This window comes from Enhydra lutris, unplaced genomic scaffold, assembly GCF_002288905.1.
Source record: "Enhydra lutris kenyoni isolate GAN:26980312 unplaced genomic scaffold, ASM228890v2 scaffoldscaffold85, whole genome shotgun sequence".
Classification (NCBI taxonomy): domain Eukaryota; kingdom Metazoa; phylum Chordata; class Mammalia; order Carnivora; family Mustelidae; genus Enhydra; species Enhydra lutris.
The window spans coordinates 2,763,353-2,787,396 of NW_019154169.1; the positions used below are offsets into that span (position 1 = coordinate 2,763,353).

Genomic DNA, 24,044 nt, shown 5'->3' on the forward strand with positions numbered 1-24,044 from the left:
GGGGCGTCGCGGGTGGTGCGCAGCGGCCTACGGGGCCGGAGGGCCTGGGGCCGGAGCTGGGCGCGCCGGGGTCCCCCACGGAGAGCGGAGGCCGGCCGTGCCGCGGGTTTTGCCCGCGAAGCGCCTTCCGAGTGAGGGACGACGGGAAGACCCGGAAAGGGACGCGGCCGCGACGGTGCTTGTCTCACCACGCCGGGCGTCGGGCGGGAGCGACGCGCGGGGAAGATGCTCGAGGTGCTGGTGCTGAAGGTGAGCGAGCGCCCAGCCCCGGTCGGCCGGCCTCTCCCCGCGCAGGGGCCGCCCGGGCGGGTCACGCCGGTCTTCGGACCCGCGGGTGGGCTTGCCGGATGGGATTCCGGACCCCCGACTGCAGATCGACAACACGAGATTTCAGTTCACGTGTGCCCAGGTGTTGTTTGGGACTCAGTAAAAAGTTACTCATCATGGATTTACCAACTCTGCAACCTTAGCGGGGGAGGATGGACCGTAACGCCTTCTCCCACCCTCACCCGTCCTGGGAGGCGCTGGCGTAGAGCCCCCTGGGTCCCGGTCTTTGAACACGGGGACCGTCGGCTGGTCCCCTCGCCCGACAGGTGTCCCCTCCGGGGGGGGGGGGGTGTCCCCATTTCAGGGCCCCTTATGGCAACCACCCCTCCACACACGCCCGTCCCAGCTTCACGCGGGAAACTGCTCGCTCGCGCCCCGGGACTCTGGCGGCCCCTCCCCACGCGTGCACCTTGGGGCTCCGATCCCCAGTCCTCCGAGCGGCCTGAAGGAGGTGGGGCGTGCCGGCAGCTGCAGCTCCGAGTCGCGGGTAAGAGGCACGAGGCCGAAGGCAGGGCGTGTTCACAAGGTTAGTTGGAATGAGTTTACAAACCAGAGCAAACGGGTGGGTTTTGGTCTCTGGGAAAAGGAAATTAAAAAAAAATCAAATAAAAAAAAATATATATATAAATATAAATTTATAGTATAATAGATAATATATAATATATATAATATAATGTAAATTTATATATATATTTTATATATAAATATTCCTTATATAAATTTATATATATATATATATTTTTTTTTAAATCATGCTTCTGAGGGCGGAGGAGAGGAACGTAGTAAATGATGGATTTTTTAAAAACCATCAATTTTCCCGCTCCTTTTTTAGGTCTTAGGTAATTTATATGAGCAGAGATTCATGGACGTTTGAAGCATCTGATTCTTACAGAGGATTTGCTCCAAGACTTTTAGGTTTTTCATATCCAACTGGCAAACCCCTGTCCATCACCAGTTCTAAACAGGCATCTCCCGTTTCGCCTGTAGGAAGACAGGGCTCTACTAGGGTTGCACCGGGACAGAATTTTGGGGCAGGAGTTGTTGGATTTTCACTGTCTCAAACTTGGGAAACAACCCCTGTCTTGGATCCTTTTCTTTACCCTGTCAGCTCTGCTCTGTCACACTTCGATTCTTAATCTACTGGCCCTCAGCAAATTTTCTATACATACAGGAGTAGTTCCCTAAGTGTGGTACAGGTTGCAGTTGTAGTTCTCCAGGTTAATTTAGCTTTTACATGGATGAAAATTTTTCCCTCAAGTGCCCATCAGGAGATGAATGGAGAAGCAAAGTGTGGTCTATACATACAATGGAATACTACTCATCCTTAATAACAAAGAAAATTCTGATACATGTAATATGGATGAACCATCACTTGTTAAGTGAAATAAGGCAGATACAAAAGGACAAATACTGTATGATTTTACTTCTGTGAGGTTCCTGGAATACTTAGATTCAGAGAGACAGAAAGTAGAAGGGGGTTTGCTCAGGGGCTGAGGGGAGACTGGGGGTGGAGGATTATTACATAAAGGGTGAAGGGTTTCAGTTTTGCAAGCTGAAAGGAGTTCTGGAAATGGATGGTTGGTGATGTGGTTAATGCCACTGAATATGGTGACGATGGTAAATTTTATGGGTATTTTACCACAAAATTATTATTAAAAATTGTTTAAATGTCCAGTTAATATTTGTTGTAATAGATTTTAGAAATAACAGAAGTAGCATCACAAGCCTGTTAAGATGAGTCTAATGAAGAAAAAGGTGTTGATTGAAAATAATGTCTTAAGAAAGCAGCCCAGGCAACATGCCATTCTGTCGGAATGAGTCAGGCAGAGTATGGTGAGACCTAGTGGGAGTCGCGTAGATGGGCTTGTTCCCACAGCAGGGCTACAGGAGAGAAGAACTGGCCATGGCATCTTTGTTGAAGTGACTGGCACCAGAAAAGCCCCAGGGCCATTGGTCATAGAGTCACGCTGTGTTCCTGAAGGACTGTTGACATTTCTGGGTAGTGGGGCGTGGACCCTTCAAGTGGACAGCTTGTGCCAGGGAGGAGTGGTAGGGGCTAAGCAGACAACGGGTGACACGGGTGACATTCTGGAAGCTGCAGTCTGTGACGTCCCTAATGGGGTAAAGTAGCTGTTTCCTGGCTCACATGAACGATTTCAGTGCTGTCCATGGGATCCACAAACAGTATTTCAAGAGTGGTTTTCCTGCCCAGAGGAGGCTGTGTTAAGATGAAAGGTCCAGGGACCTCTCGCATCAGCATGACTTTCAGTGGGTCAGGTCTTCCTGTTTCGTTTGGAATTGTCACAGCTATTTATTATATTTTATTTTACGATTTTATTTATTTGACAGAGAGCACACAAGCAGGGGGAGTGGCAGGCAGAAAGAGAGGGAGAAGCAGGCTCCCCACTGAGCAGGGAGCCAATGCGGGGCTCCACCCCAGGACCCCAGGATCATGACCTGAGCCGAAGGCAGACGCTTAAGTGACTGAGCCACCCAAGTGCTCCTGTCACAGCATTTTAAAATTAACATCTTAATTTTTACAATCGATGTTGGAGAGGTTAAGTTTGACTAAGATATCTGGAGTTATTATGGAAATACCACACACTAAGGGAACTTGAACAGAAATTAAAGATTAGATGATGTTATAAATTACACTTGGACACATAAATACTACCGAATGTGGAAAATGACGCTCATGACATTATTACTCAGGGAAGTAAAGACGTAAAGGGAAATAACAAATAATGAAGGAACTAACAAAAGATGGGTTAATCATGCCTGAGAAACAATAAAGAGTACACCTAATTCGATTAAATCCTAGTAATGACATGAAATATTTAGTTCTCTTGCCAGATAAATGATTCTGCATTTATTTGAATAAAATTTAAGTATTCAAGTTTGAATGGCAGGGGTAAAGGAGAAGAAAGTGGACCAAAATTTTATATAGGTGATATTTTTCTAATGGAAATACAACAGACATGCAGGGGGGAAAATGTGTAAGGGTGATTACACTGGCCGGTATTGGTTTATAGGCTTGGCTGGAAGCAGCCAGTGTCAGAGGTGGGAGGCTCCCCATCCTAGGGCATCCATCCCCTCCCAGTAAAGCTCGTATTCTCCTAGTTGGTAAAAGCGAACCTGGCCTACAGTTTTGAGGTTTTAGAGGCAAATTTTAAATATATATATATATATTTTTTTTTTTTTTGGTAACTTCAAAGGATCTATGATGCCTTAAAAATTTTTTTAAGCATCTTTCCAACTTTATATTTTGAAGATTTTCAGATATAAAAACAAGTCACAAAAACCATATTGAGAATAATCGTATGCTCTATACCCTAATTATTATTTTGTTGATTTGCATATTTCTTTATAAATAGATATATAGGAAATTACTTGCTAGATATACAGGAAATTACTTTTTGCAGACCCATTTGAGAATGAGTTTAGAACTCTAAATCCTTACACATGTATTTCCTAAGAACTAAGACTTTCTCTTACATCATCGTGATGTAATTATCGGACTTGAGAAATTTAACATTGATCCAGTACCATAATACATAGTCTGTGTTCAAATTTCTCCATTTGTCTCAATAATGTCTTCTCAAACTTGTTTTCTGTGCTCCAGGATCCAATCAAAAATTGTACATTGCATTTAGTTATCATGGCCTCTTCGTCTCCTTTAATTTAGGTCCGTTCCCTGGCTTTTTTGTGTCTTTGATGTCATTGAAATTTATGAAGAACAAGGGCAGTTGCTTTGCAAAATATCACTCGGTTCAGATTTGTTTCTTCATAATTATGTTTAGGTTAGGCATTTTTAGTAAAAATACTGCATGGGCAATATCACATCAGAGGACAAGAAGCTTTTAAAATCATTCCTGTGATTAAACATAGTTAAAAGTCTAACTTTTTATTAGAAAATATGCCGGACATACAAAAAAGTATAAAAAATATAAACATCTGGAAATCCACCAAGGTAAGTAGCTTTGTCAAATATTTTAACATTTTGCCGTGTTTGCTGCACTTTTTTTTTTTTTTTTTTAAAGATTTTACTTACTTTAGGGAGTGGTGTGTGTGAATGCAGGTGGGGAAAGGGGCAAAGGTTGAGAAGCTCAAGCAGGCTCCCTGCTGAGCTCAGAGCCCTTGGAGGTGGGGCTCTATCTCACAGATTGAGATCATGACCTGAGCCAAAACCAGGAGTCAGACGCTTAACTGACTGAGCCACCCAGGCCTGCTTCTTTTTTTTAAACGCATAAACTATTTTTTATTTTTTAAAAAGATTTTATTTATTTGACAGCGATCACAAGTAGGCAGAGAGGCAGGCAGAGAGAGAGAGAGGAGGAAGCAGGCTCCCCACGGAGCAGAGAGCCCAATGTGGGGCTCGATCCCAGGGTCCTGGGATCATGACCTGAGCTGAAGGCAGAGGCTTAACCCATTGAGCCACCCAGGCACCCCCTAATGTGCATTTTCTAATGATGGATGACATGCTAATCATCTTTCCGTGGGTTTGCTTGCCATCCTTCCATCCCTTTGGGTCAAGTGTCCGTTCGGATCTGTCCATTTCTCTATTTGGTCATTTTCTTACTGAGTTTTTAGCCTTTATATTGTGGATGAAGTTCTTTGAAGTTGGATGTGATTGCAAATATTTTCTCCCAGTTTATGACTTTTCTTTCTCTTAACAATGTCTTTCAACAGGCAAATTTAAAAATTTGGATTAGGTCCAACTTATCAATTTTTGCTTGTACAAATTAAACTTTTGGTGTTACATCGAAAATCTTTGTCTAACCCGTCATGACAAGGATTTCCCCCATGTATTTTTTTTTTTTTTAAGATTTTATTTATCTATTTGACAGAGATCACAAGTAGGCAGAGAGGCAGGCAGAGAGGGGGTGGGGGAAAGCAGGCTCCCCGCTGAGCAGAGAGCCCGATGTGGGGCTCGATCCTGTGACCCTGGGAACATGACCTGAGCCGAACGCAGAGGCCTCAACCCACTGAGCCACCCAGGCGCCCCTCCCCCATGTATTCTTTTAGAAGTTTTATAGTTTTATATTTTACATTTAGCTATAAGACCCATCGGAGTTAATTTTTGTATCTGGAATGAAAAATGGATCCAATTTAATTTTTGTGGATTCAAATAGTTAATTGTTTCTGCATCATTTGTTAAAAAACTACCCTTTCTCGGGACGCCTGGGTGGCTCAGTTGGTTAAGCAGCTGCCTTCGGCTCAGGTCATGATCCCAGTGTCCTGGGATCGAGTCCCACATCGGGCTCCTAGCTTGGCAGGGAGCCTGCTTCTCCCTTTGCCTCTGCCTGCCCCTCTGTCTGCCTGTGCTTGCTCGCACTGTCTCTCTCTCTCTCTCTGACAAATAAATAAATAAAATCTTAAAAAAAACATTTAAAAAAGTGTTAATAAATTAACTGTGGTTTAAAAAACTACCCTTTCTATTGAACTGCTCTTGTGCCTTTATCAAGACTCAGTTGACCATATACACATGGCTTTGTTTCTGTGCTGTTAGCTTAGGTCTCCAGGAGCCCCTGTTCTTTTTTTTTTTTTTTTTTTTTAAGATTTTATTTATTTATTTGACAGAGATCACAAGTAGGCAGAGAGGCAGGCAGAGAGAGAGGAGGAAGCAGGCTCCCTGCTGAGCGGAGAGCCCAACGCGGGGCTGGATCCCAGGACCCTGGTACCACGACCTGAGCTGAAGGCAGAGGCTTTAACCCACTGAGCCACCCAGGCGCCCCATGATTACTACAGCTTTTTAATTATTATTCTTTTATTTTTTTTTAAAGAGGGAGAGGGAGAGGCAGAGGGAGAGAGAGAATCTTTTTTTTTTTAAAGATTTTATTTATTTATTTGACAGAGAGAGATCACAAGTAGGCAGAGAGGAAAGCGGGGGTGGGGGGTGAAGCAGGCTCCCTGCTGAGCAGAAAGCCCGATGTGGGACTCGATCCCAGGACCCTGAGATCATGACCTGAGCTGAAGGCAGAGGCTTAACCCACTGAGCCACCCAGGTGCCCCTACAGCTTTTTAATAAATCTTGAAATCAGGTGGTGTGAGTCTTCCAACTGTGTTGTTCTTTTTCAGAAGTATTTGGGCCATTCTAGTTCCTTTGCCTTTCCAGTAAGAATTTCCTAGTGAGTTTGTTGATTTCTCAATTCTTGTTGGAACTGAGTTGTATTTATGGATCCTTGTGGGAAAAATCAACATCTTAGTCCATGAACACAGTATACTGGCATTAGAGAGGCCTTCCTTGGTCTGTTTGATTAGTTTTTGTACCTTTCAACACATATTTTGGTGGGCTCATTCCTGAGTAATCCTGTTTTTTGGTGCTGTTGAAAATGGTGCTGTTTTTTAATTTAAATTTCCAGTTTTCATTGCTGGACTACAGATGTACAGTTGAATGTATTATATGACCTTCTACCCTTTTTTGTAGATTCCTTAGGATTTTCTATGGAGATATTGTTTGCAAATAGAGACCCTTTTCTTTCTTCATTTCCAGGCTTGCTAACAACCTTTTTCTTACTTCATCATACTAAGTAGGGCCTCCAGTATGATGTCAAATAGTAGTAGTGAGCACACCACTACTAACTTTTTTTTTTTTTTTTTTTTTGGTTTTTTTTTCTTTTTTGGAATTACCTTTTCCCTAGGTTTTTTTTTTTTTTTTAATATAATTTCCATTTTTTTCCATGAGATTCTCCTCTTTGGGAAACACACTACAACCATCTTGTCCTTAAGTTATTCAGCCTATTTCTAGCAGCTGCTTTCACGGCCTTGCCCGTTCATGTCAACTTCTGGGCGGTCTTGGGTCCATGTCTGCCGACTGCCTTTGTCTTTGGCCACGCGTCACGTTTCCATCTCCTTACGTGGCTGGTATCTGCACGCGGGGTACTGCAGTTACGGTGAAGAGTGCCGGCTGCTTGCGGTGCTCGCGGTACTCGGTCGCTCGCGGTACCATCTGGGAGGCTTGGGTTACACTCCTCAGGCCCCGTCTGCTTTTGCCGGAGCACACTGTGTTTGTCCAGCAGTGCGGTGTGGAGTTCACAGGCATGGCCGTCAGCGGTTTCCCGGGAGAGGCCGCGGTGCCTACTGAGCCTTTTGAATTTGGCCGGACTCCCGCTGCAGACGGTTTCCCAGTGGTGGCTGCCAAAGATAGACAAAGGCAGACATTGGTCAGAGCATTAGCTGCCGGCAGTGGTGGCAGGAGCTGGGGAAGGCGAGAGGGGGGCTAGCATTTTGAGGGAAGACCGAGGAAGAGGAGGGGAGGGGCTCCAGGGATACTTGGGATCAGGGGCCGGTCAGTGCTTTGCCCTCTGAGGAAGGAGGTCCCAGGTGGCCGCCACGGCCTCCGGCCCCCCACAGGTTCTCCTGAGTAGCAGGAGGTACAGACACATCTCAAAGGGATGGGGAGGGTTGGCACCTGGCAGTCCCTCTGAGGAAATGCTCACAAGAAGGTCAAGGGTCTCTGTCCGAAGCCGCCTAGAACAGACGGTGGCTTCTCCTGGTGGCCTTGAGCTTCCCCAGGCAGGCATTTTAGGGGTGGGTGAGTGTCATCCCCGGGAAAGGCCTCTCTGTGCAGAGGTTTTGGGAGGTGACATGGTACGAGTTTGCCGTTCTCAGGGGCAGCAGCCAAAACTGTGGTGTTTCTGTCCACCTTCTCAGGGTCGCTCTCCCCTGGACTGCGGGGCTCACTGTGCCATGCAGGCTCGCCAAGGACTTGGCTCTCCCCCTTGGGGCTCTTTCAGAATTTCTCCCCTCAACGTACAGCTGCTCTTGTAGCCCCCAAACTCCCTTCTCTGGTTCCTCAAGCCGCACACACAGTGGCTTTCTGCCTGAGTTGCAGCCCTTCCTCCCGGACTAGAAAAGCTGTGAGGAAATGTGGATCTCCCCCAAGGCCGATCCTCTTGGCAAAGCATCCAGTCCCTGTGGTTTCTGTTCTCTTCAGCGCCTTTGTGTTTATTATTTTGTATTTTTTCCTGGGCTGATCATGGTTACTTGCAAGTGGGTTAGTCCGTGTAAACCACTCTGCATGACCTGGAACGAGAGTGGCCCACTGTTCTTTTTTCCCCCAACTATTTATTATAAAAGTATTCAGATATTTAGAAAAATAGAATATTAACTTGAACATCTGTTCCCCTGCCACTTGGTACCAAGGACCAGAAGTCTTCTTTATTTTAAGACAAGTTTTCTTGAATTGTTCTGTTCTTTTTTTTTTTTTTAAGATTTTATTTATTTATTTGACAGAGAGATCACAAATAGGCAGAGAGAGGGGGGAAGCAGGCTCCCCGCTGAGCAGAAAGCCCAATGTGGGACTCGATCCCAGGACCCTGAGATCATGACCCGAGCTGAAGGCCGAGGCTTTAACCCATTGAGCCACCCAGGCACCCAGGACCGGAAGTCTTAAGATGTCATTGCTTTTGGCCCTTTCAGTAAGCAGAGTTAGGAAATAAATACCTTTGGAAAGTCTTGAGTTCTTATTGATATCTTCAAGTCAAATTTAACTTTTTATTTTACATCTATACCTTCTAACGATGAAAATCTTGGTTTCTAATGACACTGATCTATATCGAGATACATTCAGAGAAGTCTGACTTTCATCCCCATCTCTTCTATTCTTGGCTTCCTGTAGGTCATAACTTGTATTTGTTTTGGTTTTTCTGCCATCATTTATTTTTTTATTTTATGAACAGAATATACATGTATTCATATTTACCTCTCCTTCTTTTTTTTTTTTTTTTTAAAGATTTTATTTATTTATTTGACAGAGAGAGAGAGATCACAAGTAGGCAGAGAGGCAGGCAGAGAGAGAGGAGGAAGCAGGCTCCCTGCCGAGTAGAGAGCCGGATGCGGGTCTCGATCCCAGGACCCTGGGATCATGACCTGAGCTGAAGGCAGAGGCTTTAACCCACTGAGCCACCCAGGCACCCTTTACCTCTCCTTCTTACAAAGACACAGCATATTGCAAACATGAAACCTTGCTTTTGTATTTTATCATGAATATTTTAAAAATATAGGAGATGGGGTGCCTAGGGGTACAGTCGGTTAAGCATCTGCCTTTGGCTTGTGTTGTGTCATGATCTCAGGATCCTGGGATCAAGTCCCCTACCAGGCTCCCTGCTCAGCAGGGAGTCTGCTTCTCCCTCTCCTTCTGCCCTCATGAGCTCTCTCTCTCAAATAAAGTAAGTCTTTAAAAAAATAAAATTTAAAAAAACACAGGAGATGCAGGACATTTATCTCTGCTTTTTTGAGTCACAGCACATAATTTAAAAAATTACTGGTTATTGGTTATATGTTTTTTTAACTTTTTACATGTTTTAGAATTTTATCTTTGCATCTTTTACCTGTTATCCGGCTGAGTTGAAATATAATATATAATAACATAAATATAATAAATAACATTGTATGAGTTTAAGGTGTACAGTGTGATGATTTGATCTATATTGACAGTCTTTTTTTTATCTTTTACCTTTGGTCTGACTGTAAAAGACAGGTGCTCATCTAGAGCTCACCTAGAATTTGTTAGACCACTTAAATTAGTAACAGTTATCATGCCTCTAAGGTTCATTATTTTATGGTTCTGTTTTTTAAACCAGGCATTGTTTTGTTTATCTTTTAAAATTTTTACAGATTGAAGATCCAGGATGCTTCTGGGTTATTATAAAAGGATGTAGTCCTTTTTTAGATCATGAAGTTGATTATCAAAAACTAAATAGTGCCATGAATGACTTCTATAATAACATGTGTCAAGATATAGAAATAAAACCATTAATGTTGGAAGAAGGGCAGGTATGTATCTACATGTGTTTTAAGCACTGTGTCTTAAAATACTGCTTAAAATGTACACATTTTGGTGGCAAAAGCTTTTAGGGTGTTTTAATTGCTCATAATCACTGCCTTGTGTTAGGTTCTTTTGGCTGCACAAGATTTGGGCTGGTTTTGGAAAGCAGAGGTTGTAGAAGATTCTAGTGGGGCAGTAGGAGATAGAATGTCATCCAAATTCAGGCATTGGGCCATCCTCCTAGGGCAGGGAACCGGAGGCTTTTCTGAATGTAGTCTAGATCTGCCATGGGTATGGGGACCTCGGCTGAGGGGGCATGGGAGTTTTCAGTCCATGGCCAGTGCCTCCCTTTTGTGGCTCATGACTGTGGCCAAGTCACACTTGTTCATTTTCCTTGCCTCACGTCACGGCCCCTTCTTCCTTTCTTGCTGCCTTGGCTCCTGGGCCCGTTGTCTGATTCTCTCTGCAAGTCAGTCACTTTTTAGAAGAGTTTGAATTTTTCTACTGGGAAAGGTTTATAAACTATGAGAAACATTAGAAATAATTGGAACACCCCTTCCCTTTCAAACAAAATCTTCATTAACAACATTATTTTTTTCCATACCATTGACTTGTTGAAGTGAGGAAATGCAGTCAGTTGTCCTTTTAAAATACTCCACATTTTGGAGAGCCTGAGTGCCTCCCTGTGATGGTGCTGAACTTTCCACCCCCTCTACTTTATGTGGATAAAGCTTTGGATAGACTTAAGGTCGGGTTTCTACCCCTCAGAGTGCTTGGGCTGTTGAGCTTCACCTTGCGTGGCACTGGGAGGTGATTGCACTGTTGGCACAGCCCAGCAGATTCGGAGGGCGACGCCCGAGTCCTGCCTCCAGGGGGTGCCCGTCCGCTTTTCCTGCAGATGAGGCATCATCCCGTGACCGGCACGGCCTGAACAGCCCTTCTGTTTAACCTTCCCAAACGGTCGCTTTCACATGCCTTCTGTGTCCAGAGGTCTGTGTGGTTTTTCTGTCCTCTTCATTTTTTAAAGGACTGTATTGAACTCACGGTTTTTAATATATTCCATCAGCTGTCCTCATTGTTCTTGATGCATTAATTGCCCCCTGTTGGGTTGGTGGAAGCCCTATACGCCACCAGTTCAAAGCCAGCTGAACTGTTACCTGTTTAAACCCTCCACCCTTTGGCAAGATTTCTCTGCGGTTATTTGACTTTGGGATTATGGGAGGCTCCCAAGAGCCCATCCCTTGCAAAGTGGCCGCTCTGTGGCGTCTGCGTTCAGTTCCCGAGCGTGGCAGTCTCCTCTCTGCTGGCTTCTTCCCGGTTGGACACAGCTTTCTCCCCACGGGGCCCTTTCTGAGCCTGTGGTTGGTGTCTGGTTTGCTGGTCTGGGTCACGGTCGAGTCTGCTCTGGCCTAGCAGCCCCGTGGGACGGTGGGTTGGTCAGGTGGCTGTCACTGCTGCGGGGCAGTTTCCCTAGAGTGGGGCTGCAGGCACGCACTGATTTCTGGAGTCATTCATCGAGTAGTTGTTGGAGGCTCTGTGCACAGCAAGCACAGTTGTAGGTGCTGGGCACATGCTGGTGCAGAAGACAGCCCGTCCTGGAGCCAAGGTGAGCCTGGGTGGGGATTTCACAGGGGTCTGGCCACGTGCTTGACACCCATTCGTAAGCTTTGTTTTCTGACTTAAGAAGGCAAAGCAATGCATTTTCCTTGTTTTACTTTCCAAAGCCTGTCCTTATTTAAGGAGTCAACATGACTGGGGGAGGAGAGCCTGAAATAGGACCTGGCTGCCCTGTGCTCTGGTTACTGCCCGGCAGGGGTCAGCATGGGCAGCCCCAGCTGCCTCCCCTGCCTTTCCTCTTCTGGAAGGTAGAATGTGGGCAGAGATGGTTTGGGGGTGTCTTTTTGTTCTCTCCCTCGACGGGGGGTTTTAACGCCAAGGTTTCTGTTCTGTAGGTCTGTGTGGTGTATTGTCAGGAACTGAGGTGTTGGTGCAGGGCTGTTATTAAGTCCATCGTGTCTTCAGCCGACCATTACCTGGCAGAATGTTTCCTTGTGGATTTTGCCAAGTACATCCCTGTGAAATCTAAAAAGTACGTACGTATTTATTTCTTCTTACACTTTTTAGGGAGACGAATATCCGTTTTGAAGGAGAAGGTCTGTTTTCACAGTGAGAGGATAGAGGTCCGAGAACTAGAATGTTCTTAGCTTCCCATGGGGACAGTTGCAGATTCCAGTTCTACAGGCAGTCAGCGTAGGGGCTGGTGGTCGCAGTGAGGACCCAGGCAGCTGGGCCCTCCTTCCACCGTCCTTCCTGGGCAGAGCATGTGCTCACCCGGCCTCCCCTCCCAGCGTGTTCCTGTGGTGGAATGCATCCTCTTGGAGGCTGTGCTGCAGGAAACACCCTACCTGGAGGCAGAAGGTCGTCTGGTCCCCACAGAAGGGGTGGGTGCTGGTGCAGCCTCAAGTAGGGGGAGCAGAGCGCCTGTGCAAATAGTCCTGGTGTTCTTCCTTAGCAGAGTGAGGGCATGACCACAGCCACAGAAGGTGGGGAAATGGTTCCGAAGCGGCCCTCTTTGGCTCCAGGACCACCCATTAACAGTTCATTAGAAAACACCAGCAACACGTCAGCCTTTGTGTTTGGGATAATTTTACATAGTTTCCTGTTCCAGAGTAAGAGGATATCAGTTTATTTTTTTATTTTTATTTTTTTTAAAGATTTTATTTATTTGACAGAGAGAGACAGAGAGAGAGGGAACAGAAGTAGGGGGAGTGGGAGTGGGAGAAGCAGGCTTCCTGCTGAGCAGAGAGCCCAGTGTGGGGCTCGATCCCAGGACCCTGGGATCATGACCTGAGCCAAAGGCAGATGCTTTACAACTGAGCCACCCAGGTGCCCCAGGATATCAGTTTAATAATTAACATGAGGACCCTTCTTCCAAAAGAGTATTTTTGTAGTAAGAGTAAAGCATTTCATGGCAGAAGGACTTCTCAAACATTGGGAATTCGCAGATACTTAAGAAAAAAAGTAGATGCCTTTGTAGCTTGTGATTCTGCATCTTTATAACCGGTCTTGTTATCAAAGTAAATGTTGTGTTTAATTGTTTGGGAAGATTTTTAGTATTCGGAGTTTTGGGCAAGAGAAGCCCGTGATTAAGTAATGTGCAGGGAGGCTTGAGGGGCAGTCAGGACCGGCACCTTTTTCTGAACTGTGGAGACGAGGTGGCTTGGCTGCCCCTTCAGGGCTTCCAGATCCGCTTCTGTCGAAATTGTATGCACAGGCGGGCTGTCGTTCGCCTGAAGAATGGAAATAAAAGTGCTGAGCAACAGACTTATCAAATCTCAGCCCTTTTTTTGGTACAGAACTGATAAATACTAAGTATAAAAACATCTCAAAAACACAACATATATGCTCATTTATAGAAACTTATTGGGGTTGTGTATTAAAATTTGTAATTTAAAAATCTTAAGTAGAATTGGCTTCACAGTCTTGTTCATTATTTCCTAGTGTTTCTTAGTCTGAGAAGCTTTGTTAGACATGATTTTTCTAATACTTCAGCCCCTATAGCATGAAGTTTTAACGCCAAAGATACTCTGAATATCCATGCATGTACTTTTTTTTTAAGCTTTTATTTATTTATTTGACAGAGATCACAAGTAGGCAGAGAGGCAGGCGGAAGCAGGCTCCCCGCCGAGCAGAGAGCCCCTTGCAGGGCTCGATCCCAGGACCCTGAGATCATGACCTGAGCCAAGGGCAGAGGCTTAACCCACTGAGCTACCCAGGCACCCCCATCTTATGCTTTTATACACGAGAAGAGTAAGACTGGGGCACAGGTCTGCTGGCTCTGCTGCTGGTGGCTGTATTAGAAACAGAAAGAACTGGTTTGGGTGTGTTTTAGGTATGTCAGTTACCAGGGGAGTGTACTTTAAAGAAATCTGCACTATAGAAGTCCGCTTTGTAAAGGAAATGTTTCTGTTTCACTGTGAAGCATCAGAGTTGCAGTTGAAACCTTTATGCGGCTTCCCTACCGAGCGAAGAAATTCAGGCTGTACTGCACGAAGCCTGTCACATTGCACATTGACTTCTGTGAAGACAGCGCTGAGATCGTGTAAGTACCGCTGGTGGGGGATGCTGGAGCAGGATAGAAGTCTGAAATTGAGTGTCTGAGGTTTGTGTGGAATCCGTTCCCCTGGAGAAGCGCTAAGAGATTCCAGGAGCTTCTGTTCTTCAGGAGACCTCGGAGTCGGTGTGTCGCCCCTGCCTCTGAGCAGAGCTCCCGGGGTACCCCCCCTTCCAGACTGCAGTCGAGGGGTCTTAGAAGGGGGCTGAGGTCTGTGCTCTGCAACTTCTTTTAATTTGCAAAAAGTAGTAAATTAACTGTAAAGAGAAAGGCTGGAACACAGGATCATGGAGCATAAAAAAAAAAAAAGTCCATTGCATTTTTCTCCAGCCCCTCCCCTTCCCGGCCCACCGCCCCCCCAAGGCCTCTGGGACCTGTTCAGGCTCTGAACTTGGAGACCTCATTCAGTGCTTTATATGGGTTCATTTGTGTGGAGCCTTCATGAAAATTAGAACCTACAGCGTCATTTGCAGATTTAACCCCAAGAGTGTGCTGAAGCTCTTCGCTAGTTCATGTACTTACTACCTTCTACTGTTATGCTTTGTGGGTGAACGTAACTGGCTATTGCTGTATGCAACTGTTCCTCTCTGGAGAGCCAGCTGCAGTGTTTGCAGACCACTGTGCGCTGCACATTCCTGTAAGCATATGCATCAGTCCAAATAAAACATGGTGTGGAGATGTGGACATGTATGCCCAAATGCACGTATCCAGCCAGCCCCTGTCTTTGCCCCATTTTCCTAGTCTTGGGCCACTTTGCCAGTGTTTGTGCCAGACCCACCAGGGTCCCCCGCACTGGGCACTGCTATGTCAGGGGTATGGCTGTCTGGACTCAGTGCTACCTGATGTCCTGGGGAGCCCTCCCCTCCCCCCAGGACTATGGGGTTAAGGGAAGAAACACTGGGCACACCACAGTTCCGCCTTAACTTGCATGTCCTGGTGATGTTGCATTTTGTTCTCCGAACTTGGAAGGCAGCCCTCTTATGAATGCTTTTGCAGGATCTATGGAGACCCTCCATTGCCCCTCCCTGCTCCCCCCAGCACCTGTCATTCCCTTGAGATGGTAAACACAGGGCCCTGAGAAGCTGCAGTAATAGACGCTGAGCCTGCTTGTCCCGGCTGATGCCAGCGTGCCCCGCCAGGCTCCCTGCGGCCCCCCCCACCCTCTTCGCCCTCAGAGACTCTGGAAAAGTGGGTCCCTCACACAGCAGCAACCCCTGCCTCCCACCTGTCCCTCTTCCAGAACAGCCAGCTGCTCACCCCCCACTCTGGTGCCAGTCTGTCCATGCCCAGTTCTCCCTCAGTGGCCCCCCCGTTCTCGCCCCCTCTGCGTGACCACATTCTCCAGCTGTGGACACACCCTCCGTGCAGACACATGTCGTCCCTTCGTGTGGGCAGTTCATCTAGAATGTCTGTCTCAATATGTGTATTACGGGGGTGATAGATTTTGCCGAGTGGCCCTCCAGAAGGACTAGCGGTGTATGCTCCCATCACTGGGGTACAGAGAGCGCTGCTTTTCCGTGCAGCGTTGCCTGTCATCGAGCTTTTCCACTTTTGCTTGTTTGCTGTGTGAAGATGGTATTTTGTTTTAATTTGTATTTTTCTAACTTGTGAAGTTAGATATCTCTTCATGGGGTTATTTGTGTATGTGTGTGTGTGAGAGTGAGAGAGAGACAGACACCTTGACTGAATGAATGGTTTATCTTTGGATAGCCTAGATTGATTTTTCTCTTGGTCCATTTTCTTTTTTTTTTTTTTAAGATTATTTATTTATTTATTTATTTGGCAGAGAGAGAGAGAGATCATAAGTAGGCAGAAAGGCAGGCAGAGAGAGAGAGAAGGGGGAAGCAGGCTACCTGCTGAGCAGAGAGCCCGACGCGGGGCTCGATCCCAGGACCCTGAGATCATGACCTGAACCGAAGGCAGAGGCTTAACCCACTGAGCCACCCAGGTGCCTCTTGGTCCATTTTCTTATTAGAAATTTACTTCATTTCTTTTTTTTTTTTTTAAACTAGGTAATTTCTTTGTGTGTACCAAGGGTTTAGAACCGCTGATGTAATTTTTTTAACTTTTAGGAATCCTTTGTGATTTTCTTGAAGTAATGTGCTTAATATCTTTTTTAATAAAATAAAATAATACCTTCACCTAGGCATGGGGCTAGGGGCTTTATGTATTACCTCATTTAATCCTTAAAGCAGCCCTTAGAGGATGATGGTGGCATCAAACCATCACTGATCTGGGAACTCAAACCAGCAGAGAAATGTAAAAACCTAGCACTCTTCCATTTATTATGTTATTATTGCTTCTTGCTTCAGAATACTGGTTTCTCTTCATCTTCCACTGCCTACAGCTCTTCTTATGATTTCCTTCCCGGAGCACAGGGAGGGGCAAGATGATAGAATGTGGGAGACAGAGGACAGGTGTCGGCAGGGCAGGCGTACCGGTAGACACTGGCCGGTGGCTCTCCCACAGCCTTTCTTTCCCTGTTGGTCTCCCCATCACAGACGGAGCCCTTGCTCTGTGCCAGCCTGCGTGCACAGCATCCCTGCCCCCGGGGGCTTGTGTTTGGCTGGGGAGAGAGACAGGTCCTGGGTCACTGGGGACACCAGTGCTGGGACAGGTGATGCCCTGGTGACAGGCACGGGCTGCTCAGGAAGCCCCAGGATGAAACTGTTCTTAGTCTCTGCACTGGGTGCAGGCGGCAGTGGTGAGGGGAGCCCGTTGTGGGGTGCGGGTGGGATTGTCCCCCTCCCAAAGCAGAGCCAGGCATCATATGTTCAGCAGGTAATGTCAGGAACGGCCAGCGCATGGCTCACAAGGTGGTGTTGGTGTCCTAGCCTCTGATTTTTATTTGGTAAGGTTGCATCTGTTTACCGTTCCAGACCTACCAAGAAGTGGGACAGCGCAGCTACTCAATACTTCCAGAACATCCTAAAAGGTGAGGCAGGTGCATTGTTGTCGCAGCCTGCTTTGAACTGATGCCCAGGCCAGTTTGTCTTTCCATCGGCGAGGGGGTTTGAGATGGGCGCATTAGGCTTCTGGCCCCTCCTCATGGGGGTTCATCTGTTACCTGGGACTCCTCCTGCCCTGTGTCACAGTGACTTTGCACCCGTGAAAGTTTGGGGGTGGATGTGGACGTCAGTATTGAGAGTTGAAAGGAGAAAGGGGCTGTTTGGCTGAGGGGCCCTTCGTTTGCATGGGAGCCGCGCCCTGCCAAATGCACGTGCGTTTCCCGCAGCAACGGGTGATGGAAGCTGAGCTTTTCTCGTGGGTACTGATGGTGTCGTGAGCATTATTGCCAGTTTCGGATGTGCAGCCTGTCGCAGAGCAGCTGTGCAGCGTGCTGTCTGTATTGTCTGTTGCTGCCAGTGAATTACAGCTTCACCTGCCGTCTGTCCTGACCCCCCGGCAGGCAGGGGCCAAGTCCCTGTACTGGCCGTCTGGGCTGCTCTGAGGAGAAGCAGGCGTGAAATGCCTGGGGTGCTGGCTCGTCTCCTCCACCACCCCGCTCTCTGGCCAGAGTAGCCCAATGCTGGGCCCTGGGCTAAATGGGAGGTTGGCAGGGCCTCTGGCTTTGGAGTCTCGGACCTTGTGAGCCTGGGAGGGGCGGGGTGTGCTGGAGGGAGCAGAGCACCTGGGATGGCATCCTGCCCTGCGGCTTCCCTACAGCCTTCTCTGAGTCCAGCCTCCTTCCCGAGATGGGACAGGGACAGCTGTGAAGTGAAGGACTGAGCCCAGGGCCTGCAGGGTCCCCGTGCCCAGAGCTGCTGTGTGGGTGCTGGGTTCTGAGTCACTGAGCACTCTGATGGGGTGTTTGCAGGGAGCAACAGACTCGGGTGAAAGACTGAGCGGGAAGTGGATTTGGGAGTCGCTGGAAGGGAAGAGGGCCAAGAACAGCTGGCGGAAGTGTTGTGGGGGGCGGAAGGCAGCAGCTGTGGAGTTGGGGGTGGAGGGTATGTGCTGACTTCACGCCGGAGAGCCTTCTCCTCTGCTCACCCACCCGCAGATGGCTGCTGCTCCAGCCGTTAGCTCTGGTGACCCTGCGTGACCCCAGGTGGTCAGCACAGGTGATTAGGTGGAATATGATTGCTTCAGTATCAGCTGATTTATTTTTTTTCACCTATGTTATTTAGCAACCACCCAGGTGGAAGCCAAATTATGTGCCGTGGAAGAAGATGCTTTTGAGGTCTACCTTTATGCAACTATAAAAAATGAAAAAGTGAGTGAAAGAATTGTATTTCAGAAATGTTTTATCCTTATTTAATTTTTTTATTTTAACAAAACAAAGTAAACACCAAGGAAAAGAATGCCATTCACACAGCATGGAAGGTTTTTGTGTTTTGTTTCTTTGGAGTGAGGGGAGGGGCGAGGGAGAGAATCTCAGCAGGCCCCATGCCAAGTGTGGAGAGCTGGAGAGCCGTGCAGGGCTGATCTCGTGACTCCGGGATCCCGCTGTGAAACCGAGAGTCAGACGTTTAAAGGACTGCGCCACCCAGGCGCCCTAGGCCTTCTCCATTTTCAGCTGGAACTCTGTACAGAAGAACTGGCCCATCGCCCCCATTTACTAATTGGTTCAGTAATATATCTTAGTGTGGACTCTTGGCTGTTGGTGTTACTTTAGGGAATAGACTCCATTACTGTCATCATTTTCTTGTTCAGATCGTCCCAGATTTGGCCATTAGCAGCTTCTTCAAAGTGGCTTGCGTGTCCTTTCACTGTGCCCCATCATCGCTGGGAACTTGCTATTTTTGGTGCCACAGATGCTTTAGGCTAACTTTGTTGTTCTCCAGCCCAGCCCTAGAATCAACCACTTCTCCAAGAAGAGTGGTGTCCAGATAGCAAAACTGGGGCATGAGATGTGCTTCCTGCTGCTAGGGTGTCAGTGGTTGTAGGCCCTCTCCGCAGACAGGAAGTACATGTATGTGGAGTCACCCGTGGCCACACAGATTGATGGTCTGGATCTGTCTGTCTGTACGTGTATCTGTCTGTCTACATGTATTAAGAGCTCTGGTATCAGGGCATCTGGGTGGCTCAGCGTCTGACTCTTGATTTTGGCTCAAGGTTGAGGGATCAAGCCCCCTGTCGGGCTGCATGCTGGGCATGTAGCCTGCCTAAGATTCTCTCCTCCCCGGCTCATGCATGTTTGCACTCATTCTCTCTCTCTCTCTCTCCAAAAAAAAAAAAAAAGGAGCTCTTGTACCTCTCATTCCCCATTACTTATCTTGACACATGTTTCTAGCAGTGAGAAACCTGCACTTGTTAGATATACTTAATTTGATTAATCCTAATATTCACATAAAGTAATTCCAGAATTGCTAACTCACAATTCCTGTGAAAAAGAAGTTTGTCTAAAGGCAAAAAGCATGCAGCCAAAACAGTATTCTGAAGTTACTTAGGTTAGTTCTTTTCTTCCCCTCCCTCCTTCACTGTGATAATGTTACTCATTTGCAGTAAGATTCGTTTGTTATTCTTTGTGGGGCATTTTGGGATACCCCATGGCCTTGTCCGTTTCACCTGTGGCTTTTCATTCCTTATTTTGCAGTTTGGTAAAAATAACAAAATGCTGGCAATTGGACCGGTCTGGTGAAACATCTTTAAACTTCTCTGTTGACCTCCTTCTCTCTTCTTGCTTTTCAAGTAGGTCCCTTTCCCTCTGTGACTGTACTTCGGGTGAGGGAGTGCAGAGGGTACACTTGTTAGCAGAGAAACGTACGGCGGACGTGTGAGGTCATCACTGCCAGAAAAACGGTGCCTGGCATCCTTTTCCAGCTCCCTAAGGAAGCACAAGGATTTCCCAGGGTTTTTCTTTTCTTGGCCTGGCTTCTTTCATGCAGCGAAGTTATTTTTAGCATATGTCCATGTTTCCCTTGTATTGTCAAATACTCTTCTCTTGTCTGGATGTATTACAGCGGATTTACCTGGTCACGTTTTTTGGACATTTGAGTTGTGGCCAGTTTGGGGCTGTTATAAATGAAGTTGGTATGAATATTCATGTATAGTTCTTCCTGTGAACCCTTGCATTCATTTTTCTTGGGTGAGTACCTAGGAATCAAATTTCTGGATGGGATTGTACTTAGTAAGAGGCTGCCAGATGGGTTTTCCAAAGCGGTGAACTGTTGTACAGTCCGGTCAGCAGTGGATGAGAGCCCCAGTTCCTTCATGTCCTCTTCAGGGCTTGGATGGCTGTACTGGGGTATCATTGTGGTTTAACTTTGCATTTCCCTAATGACTTACGGCAATGAGTATCTCTCCATACGCTATTTGCAATCTATGTATCTTCTTTGATGAAGTGTGCATTCAGATCTTTACCCCATTTTTTGGATAACTTTTTTTTAAAAGATTTTATTTATTTATTTGACACAGATCACAAGTAGACAGAGAAGCAGAGAGAGAGAGGGGGAAGCAGGCTCCCCACTGACCAGGGAGCCTGATGTGGGGCTCGATCCCAGGACCCTGGGATCATGACCTGAGCCGAAGGTAGACGCTTAACTGACTGAGCCACCCAGTTGCCTTGAAGAAGACTTCTCTTTTATGAACCAGGGACTGGCAGAGGCTTAACCCACTGAGCCATCCAGGTGCCCTAGATAACTTTTTATTTTATTTATTTTATTTATTTATTTTTTTAAAAGATTTTATTTATTTATTTGAGAGAGAGAGATCACAAGTAGGCAGAGAGAGAGAGAGAGAGAGCAGAGAGCCTGATGCGGGACTCAATCCCAGGACCCTGGGATCATGACCTGAGCTGAAGGCAGAGGCTTTAACCCACTAAGCCACCCAGGCGCCCCCAGATAACTTTTTAAATGGAAGTAAAGTTGGTACAGGATGTTCCGGGTGTACAACAGAGTGGTTGGATGAGTCTGTGCCTTATGCTGTGCTCATCACACACCATTATAATACCATTGACTCTTTTCCCACTGAACCTTTTATTCCCCCTGACTTACTCCTTCCACATTGGAGACCTTATCTCCCTCTCCCCTTCACCCTTTTGTACACCACCCCCCTCTGCCCCTCTGGCCTCCATCAGTACTTTGTATTTATGGGTCTGTTGGTGCTATTTGCTTGTTATTCATTTGTTTTTTTACATTCCACATATAAGTAAAATCATACGGTGTTTGTCTTATTTCACTTAGCATACTATCCTCTCGGTCCATTCATGTTGCAAATAAAGAATCTCATCTTTTTATGACTGAGTAATATTCCATTGTATTTTACCCACTTTTTAGTTGGGTTGTTTATCATCTTTTTATTACATTTTGAGAGCTCTTTATATATTCTGGATACATTTCCATCCAGATTTTAAAAATATTTTCTCCCTGTCTGTGGATTGCCTTTCATCTCTCTTTTTTTTTTTTTAAAGATTTTATTTATTTGACAGAGAGAGATCACAAGTAGACAGAGAGGCAGGCAGAGAGAGAGAGAGAGGGAAGCAGGCTCCCTGCTGAGCAGAGAGCCCGATGTGGTACTCCATCCTAGGACCCTGAGATCATGACCTGAGCTGAAGGCAGCGGCTTAACCCACTGAGCCACCCAGGCGCCCCTGCCCTTCATCTCTTAATAGTGTCTTTTGAAGAGTAGAAATTTTTAAATTTTGATAGTCTAAAATTTAAATTTTGAATTTTTATCAGGTTTCCTTTTATGATTGGTGCTTTGTCTTTGTCATCCCCCTAGATCTTTGCCTGTTATGTCATGTTAGCTCCCTGATGCTTTGTTCAAGAAGATATTTCTTATGTTTTATACAGATTCTACTGTTTTTCTTACCAGGAGCATTGGCCAGAAGTATCTAGTCCACCATTACCAGAGCAGGAGTCAAGAGATCAGTTTCTATCAGATTATGTTCTATAAAATAATATTTTCTGAAGATTGAAATTTGGGGTTAAGTTTGGGATATTTTCTGAACAGTCACTTGACGCTATTTGTCTTGTTCATGAAATGTTGCAAATTGTGCAGGTCTGTGTTAATGACGATCTGGTTGCGAAGAACTTTGCTCGTTACATATCACCCAAGGAGAATAAGAACGTTGATTCTGTAGAGAAATCAAGATTGAGTACGAAGTCCGCATCCTTCTCCAGGAGACTCAATCCAGCACTCACTCTCTGGCCAATGTTCTTACAAGGAAAAGATCATCAAGGAATGGAAAGTGAGTGGATTCTCACCAATAGGTGTTTTTTTTAAACTGTCTTATTTATACGAATCTTGTCGTACTGATGTGAGTTATACAAACCTTTCCCCACATGCAGGCAGGGACTCGGGCTATTGATTAAACCCTGGTGGGTGTGTGACAGGCTTTGAAGTCCTGACCTGCTCGTTTGCTTTTATGGGAATGCCAAAAAACTGTCCTCAATTTCTTCTTAACATGGAGTTAAATTTTCAGAAGCCCAGAAGTTTGTAATTGAAAGATCTTACCCAAACAAAGTCAAATGTTTACCGTTTTAGACCCTTTTCAGAAGATCTGTTTATTAGGAGGGAAATGCGAGAAGAGACCGCCGTGGACGGTGGAAACAATCAGAGGTGTTTCTTTCTGAGCTCCGTTGTCCTTCACTCGTTCACGTTGCTTTCCTGCCCCGTTAGGTCTCTCAAGGTCTCTCATGACCTTCCAGCAAAAGCAGGAGCTGAAAGAGTATGCTGCTCAGTTTTGCATTTGTCATTTGGGTTTTATTTCATGCTTTAATCCTGAATTGTGTTCTTTCTGTCAGATTCACATGGTTTAACTTTTCTGGCTCAGTCCCTCCAGCGTCCGTGGCCCAAGGGTGTTGCTGGTGAACTTGGGCCGACTGCTATGATCCTGGGTAAGTTTACTTGCTTGCCTTACTTATGTCTAGCTGGCATAAAAGAACACTCAACTCTGTAAAGATTAGAAGGGCTGTGTAGAAGGGCTGCGCTGATTCTCTCTCCATCTCATGGAACCAATTGATGATGTAGATGCTGACAGAAATAACCTGGCCTTGTGGTCCTTACTTAGAGGATTTTTTAAAAGGATTTATTTATGTATTAGAGGGTGTGCATGTGTGAGCAGAGCCGGCCAGGGTGGGGGGCAGAGGGAGAGAATCCCAAGCAGACTCCCCGCAGACCCATGAAATCGTGACCTGAGCTGAAATCATGAGTTGCACACTTAATCGACTTAAGCCACCCTGGCGGCCCCTTACTTAGAGGATTTTACTGTAAAGAACACACATAACAGGTCTATGTTTATGTGCAGAGCTGATTTATTCCAGCCCAACCATACACAAGTGATGATTACGTGTTCTCAGAGTGTATGTATGGATTTGTGAGTGATTTTTATTTTAAGCAGTAGGGCACATAAAAGCAAGACGCATTTAGGAGGGTAGGGACACCTAGTGTTTAACTCCATATCTCCAAGGTACATAACGGATTGCAGTTGTTGGACCAGAGTGGGCTCTGCCAGCCCCTTTGATTCTCGGTCACCCTCTGGTAATTCCTGCACTCCTTGCCTCTTCCACTGGGCGCAGGTACACCGAGTGTTTCAGACACGGAACATCGTAACCTCAACTAAGTTAAAGCTTTTGCCTTCAGAATTACTTCCTACAGTTAGTGTTGTGTTTAATTACTTTGGTAATGTTGTTTATCATAGAAAAAATACAGATAATCAAAGGTTTAAAAACCTGTCATTTTTAATAGCTACTTACTGAAATGTTAGGCTCTTGCTTTCCAGAGTTCTCCACTCCTGAGGGTTGTGGGTGACATTTTTACCTCACAGAAATTGGATTCCATACATACCTCTGTGGGGTGTTTTTCAGTTAACGTATAGATGAACTTCAAGGTCACACGTGTCCGGGATCACGTGAGTTTAAGGACATGAGCTCTGATGTGAGACGGATGG

General features: G+C 46.1%; 1 protein-coding gene across 1 annotated transcript in view; it reads left to right on the forward strand.

The window, feature by feature from the left end:
• Positions 1-225: 225 nt before the first annotated feature.
• The window catches only part of LOC111161467 (tudor domain containing 12), a 67,425-nt gene continuing 43,606 nt past the window's right edge, over positions 226-24,044 (forward strand). The window contains exons 1-8 of the mRNA XM_022525136.1: positions 226-249; positions 9,946-10,104; positions 12,049-12,185; positions 14,079-14,198; positions 17,090-17,145; positions 18,341-18,426; positions 22,154-22,343; positions 22,900-22,992. Coding sequence (XP_022380844.1) covers positions 226-249; positions 9,946-10,104; positions 12,049-12,185; positions 14,079-14,198; positions 17,090-17,145; positions 18,341-18,426; positions 22,154-22,343; positions 22,900-22,992 — 865 coding nt within the window. The remainder of the gene's footprint in view (positions 250-9,945; positions 10,105-12,048; positions 12,186-14,078; positions 14,199-17,089; positions 17,146-18,340; positions 18,427-22,153; positions 22,344-22,899; positions 22,993-24,044) is intronic.